The following is a 5,212-nucleotide window of genomic DNA, read 5'->3' as shown; positions in this document are numbered from 1 at the left end:
ACGTGGCTGCAGCGCTGTCATTTTCAGTCCAAGCACGGAGAGCTTAGAGCCTGGCAACAATTATATTGGGGCATTAAAACAGGAAGATTATTGCTGAAGTTAGTTGTTCATATCTTCAATTATTTTTCCACTGCTTTTTTTTTTCTTTCCCAAGGACTCCCAGTCCTAATGGTTCATGCAATGCATCTACTTTTTTTTTTTTTTTTTAATTCCTGCAGTCTACCTTTAACATTCAGGGACATTTGACTCGACTTACGTTGATTACGTTGATTTCTTTTTTTTTGTCTTATTGGCACACCTGGCTAGTACTGAAAGAACTTAAATGCTGTAAAGCACTGTCCTTTCTGTTGTATTGTTGGCTGTGAAAAAATATCACATGCACCACTGTTATCTGTATGCTGCCTGTGTATCCTCAGACTTAGGGAATGGTTAACTTTCATATGTATACGTATTTCATGAAGGTGGTTTCTTCTTATCTGTATACATGCAAGTGTAAAAGGCAGAGTAAATAGGACATTAACTATCTCAGTACCTCACACGTTTGAGCTCAAAGTCAGAATAGAAATGGGGGGCTTTTAAATGTGCATCAATTTTCTCCTGCATGCAGAATAATTTATATGGTTTTAAAAAAGGATATTAACTTCTATAATAATAACAATGTAACAATCACAGTTTAGCATGGCTGCTATCTAAAACATGAATACCTTCACCCTTCCACAGCTGTTTGAATATTTATCTATAAACTGGAGAAATAATGGGCATAGCAAATATTTATTATAATATACTGTGGGTAACAAACTCAGAAAATACAATATAGAGCATTTAGTGTATAGAAAACCCGTGATGATTACTTTGTGCAGTGTATGCCTATTTTTACATAATTATCTGAATCTTATTACCATTGTAGCTCACCATTATTTACATGCACTTACAACAATAAACACCAGAGCTCAAAATGAAATACTTTAAGGTACAAGAGTGAAAGCTAAAAAACACAAGAGTGATACAAGTTAATGTATTCAGTTTGACTTTCCCTGGCTATCAGTTAGCCTGTTCATCAGCTTTGTTACTCCTCTTTCTGACATCTCCAGTGGCTTCAGCATCACTTCCATCCTGCAGTTGAGACAGCGCTGAAGCAACTTTGGTGTTGTCCCCTCCTCCCCCATTGGTATGCAGACTATGCAAGATCTGGTCTCTGGGACGTTTCCAAGATGTTCGAGTGGCAATCCAAAGGATCAGACTTCCGAAAAGCACCAGGAGGACTCCGAGTACGTTCACAAAAATCGCCTCTGGGGGAGAGTCCTTATACTTTGGATCTTTCCTTTTGTGATGTAAAAAGAAGAATGTTATTTTCACTGTTCAGCATTTACATTGTGGCAGTCTTATATTTAACCACTCTCAGTCTCTATTTTAATACTTACAGGCCAAAGATGAGTTTCTCTGTGATGCCCATAAGTGCCACGGCTATGATACTGGCAAAAAGTAAAAGACCACCATAGACATGGAAGGGCATAAATGTTGCTCTCCAGGATACAGGTGTAACTGGTATCAAGTACATGCCAACTCCAAGAACAAGCTGCCCATTGAAAGAAAGAGAGAGACAGAGAGAGAGAGAAAAACTCACATCATATCTGAAGACTGTTGTTCACTATGACTTTGCCTTTTAGAAACAACAGCAAGAGGTTCAAAAAAAATGAGAAAGCTCTTAATGTGTTAACAGTCCAATCTAACAGGTAAAAGTATAAAAACACTGAAACAACTGAGCTTATTAGGTAAAATGTCAGACTGCGGTTTATAAGAAATGTAGTTCACCTTTTTAAATCAATTACTACAAATAAATACTGAAAAATAGCGTGCATTTACCTGTAGACCGTACAGTATCACAGCTGTGAGGCCCAGCCAGCTATGCAGACTGTACATGTTGGGAATGTTGGCAGCATTGTGGAAGTCAAAAACTGCCACCATGGCTATAACAGCAAAAACGAAGGCCAATAAATTCAGTCCTGCATGAATGAACTTCATCATGAGTTTGCTGCACTGCCAGGTCCAGGGGAGCCTGTAGACTATTATTGCTGTAAGAGAGAGTCAGACAGCCAGTTAACAGGCAATTGAGGCAACTATGATGTTTTTTTGTTTTTTTTTTTTAATTTAACTACATATTGCTAAAATTTTAGGCTCACTTGCCTTAAGCTGCGTTTCCACTAGTATCTACTCAGTGCGCCTCGGTTTGAAGGTGTTTTCATTAGTACCTGGTACTTTTTCAGTACCCACCCAGCCGGGGTTCAAAGCAATCTGAGGCCATCCAAAAATGTGAAGCGGAAGAACAGCATGCCACCGATTGGCCAGGGAGTGTCGTCACTACCGGAGTGATGAGTGCGACTTCTTCACCAGAATCAACCGTACCATTTGACAGCAAGAAAATGGAAGCACGCAAAGCACAGGTTGAATGCCCATACCGACAGTTTGCAGCTGTAGTTTTGCAGCATGAGAGCCATCTAAAACGTGCACACAGCATACATATTATAACACTATACTGCCGGGTGATAGCCACTGAAGCACCCATTATGTGCTCCTAATAGCCGTGAACAGCTGGTTAACACGGCTGATCAACAGGGCCGATCATAGGAACTTTGAATTACGTAATTACGCGACCATTTGTCCTATCAGAAAAATTTAAACTATTTCTGAAAGTTGAGAAACTGCACTTCACAACCAACATAGGGTTATTAAGATAATTGTTGCCGGAAGTAATGGCAGCACTTATGTACTTATGTACTTAAGTACACGGAGTCAATTATGACATGTTCGGCAGTATAGGGTTAATACTCAATAACTATCCATTAAAACAGACTTATGCATGGTGATGATATTAAACTGGCATTAGCTAGGTTAGCTTGCCTCTATCTCATCCATTGTTGTGTTTTGAGCTGCATACAAATTACTTCAAGAGACTACTGCCCGTGTTGCTATATTGACTCCACCCACACTGAGGTGGTACTCAATTGCAATGGAAACAAAACAAGACCGTGGCGAGTCGTGCCAACCCGCTCTGAGTAGGTACTAATGGAAACCTGGCATTATATTATCTAGGTTGTAATGTGTGACAGGTACATAGACTGATGGAAATCATAGGGTAAACTCCGGTCAAGTGAACCCTCATTTTTGAAGTCAAATTATAATAAATACATGATCACCCTTACACTGTACACTAATATTTTTTTTAAACTCAAATTCTTGAAGACGTGACCAAATTTGTAATGGATTTTAATGCAGATTGGCTCCCAACTCTATACACAATTGCTGTCCTGAAACATTGCTTCATATTTCATAAAAAATTAAATGCCAAGCCTCTAAATTCTCTGGTCAATTTTGATTATAAATGTTTATCATTTCAAACTTTTATTTGAGAAATTATTTAATGAGTACTGTACTGTATTTGTAATCCTGCCACTTAAAAAGTGTATTTACAGGAATACTGTTTGAAGTGACACAACTCTTTAAATTGATTCCCCCTCAGGCTGACCTCCACTGTACCTCGTGACTTAAATCTCACTGAACTGTACAGTTTTAGAGGAAATTATAAGCAAAATCCAGTCACATTACAGTACTGTATTTCTGTATTTCTAATACTTCCATTTCTGAACTGGATTTACAGGAGCACTGTTGGAGGTGACACCACTCTTTAACCTGATTCCCACTCAGGTTCCCCTCCACTGTACCTCTGGTGACTTACATCTCACTGAACTGTACGGTTTATGAAAAAACTGATGGCAAAATCCACTCAGATTACATTGTAATGTAGGTCACCACAGATATAGTAGAGGTCAACTTGAGTAGATATCCAGTGAAATAGTTGTCACCTTGAACAGCATTCCTGTAAATACAGTTTTCAAATGACAATATTACAAATGCAGTACAGTACCCAGTAAATAATTTCTGTAATAACAGTTTGAAATGATAAGTAAATTAACACTTTTATAATCAAACTTTACAAAACAAAGCATTTAGAAGCTTGACATTTAATTTTTAGGCAATATGGAGAATTGTTACATGATAGTAATTGTGTACAGAGTTGTGAGTTAATCTGCATTGAAATCATTACAAATTTGGTCACCTGTTCAAGAATGTGTTTAAGTTAAAAAAAAAAAAAAACTTTATTATGGTGTGCAGTGTAAGAATGGTCATGGTCATCCTGGACTGTGCAGTAAAATGGTGAGAGGATAAGAAGACTTCTGACGCGTTTCTAGGTCCATCGACACCTGTACCGTATCATGTAGAATAAAAGCGCAACATAATTCTGCGTGCAGCTGGACCAACTTCGAGAATGAGGGCTCACTTGATCGCAGTTGGAAAAAACACCAATGTTGCTTTTCAAGTGAATCTGCCTGCATGCATGCTACTGTGGAAGGTTGCTAATAATTTGCTCTCTTTATATTAAGGGAAAACGCACTACCAGCCTGTGATTCCTTCATTATACAACCTAATGTGACAGTTTAAAAAAAAAAGCGAAGGAAGTAGTTTTTAAATTATCTGCAGTCCCATCCCCCCCAAGATCCTTGGAAAGTGAGACTTGTTTGACTTCCCGTTAAGCAGTAATTTTCCTGTTATTGCTCAGTTTTGTAACCAATTCCCAATACCCATTTGTAGGAGGCATGTCTTATAAAAACAAAGACTCTTCTTACCGATTCCCTGTAAGAAAATGAATCCAGTGACTGTTAACACCGGATGCCAGTTGAATTCGGCCAGCCCTCCATCCCAAGCTAAACCGTCCTGAAAGTGTAGAACCCATCTCAGCACAAAGATTATGGCAATAAAGCCGATGGCGGCGGCGGCAGACAGAACCACCAGGAACTGCTTCAGGTTCTCCATCGCCATCAGTGTCAGCAGCAGCAGGAGAGGAGCAGAGACTTGAGTGGGGCAGCTGCTCTCAGTTGCAATAACAACTTTCAAGTGCTGCCCGTTGAGGGCGGACCACGGTCACGTGAACCCGAGCTGAGAAAATGTTTGGACGGAAGGTGTTTTGCAACTTTTGCGGTTACAAAAGAGAGTCTGGGATCGGTTTTGAAGGAGGTTTTTGCGCTGCGTCATCCTCTGACTCCATTCAAATATATGTCCACATCTGTGTAGTCCTTCAAAGTTTCAGTGGGATCAGGCATTAAGGGAAACAGCCATGTGGGCATGACTGGGCATCTGGCGCTTTGTTTAGTTGGAC

At 39.5% G+C, this 5,212-nt stretch overlaps 1 protein-coding gene across 1 annotated transcript; it reads right to left on the bottom strand.

Moving 5' to 3' along the window:
- Positions 1-752: 752 nt before the first annotated feature.
- On the bottom strand, positions 753-4,964 carry cybrd1 (cytochrome b reductase 1). The gene is made up of 4 exons (XM_030758579.1): positions 4,683-4,964; positions 1,864-2,072; positions 1,422-1,576; positions 753-1,321 (listed from the first exon to the last, which is right to left on the bottom strand). The coding sequence occupies exons 1-4, from the start codon at positions 4,873-4,875 to the stop codon at positions 1,042-1,044; spliced, it is 837 nt and encodes a 278-aa protein (XP_030614439.1). The 5' UTR covers positions 4,876-4,964; the 3' UTR covers positions 753-1,041.
- Between the last annotated feature and the right edge of the window lie 248 nt (positions 4,965-5,212).

This window comes from Archocentrus centrarchus, chromosome 21 (assembly GCF_007364275.1).
Source record: "Archocentrus centrarchus isolate MPI-CPG fArcCen1 chromosome 21, fArcCen1, whole genome shotgun sequence".
Classification (NCBI taxonomy): Eukaryota; Metazoa; Chordata; class Actinopteri; order Cichliformes; family Cichlidae; genus Archocentrus; species Archocentrus centrarchus.
This window is presented reverse-complemented; position numbering and strand designations above follow the sequence as displayed.

Coding starts and splice junctions, on each gene's coding strand:
- cybrd1 (XM_030758579.1), bottom strand. CDS start 4,875: ATGGCGATGGAGAACCTGAAGCAGTTCCTGGTGGTTCTGTCTGCCGCC. Junction 2,073..4,682: donor CATTTTCTTACAGGGAATCG/GTAAGAAGAGTC, acceptor TCTCTCTTACAG/CAATAATAGTCTACAGGCTC. Junction 1,577..1,863: donor TGATACTGTACGGTCTACAG/GTAAATGCACGC, acceptor TTCAATGGGCAG/CTTGTTCTTGGAGTTGGCAT.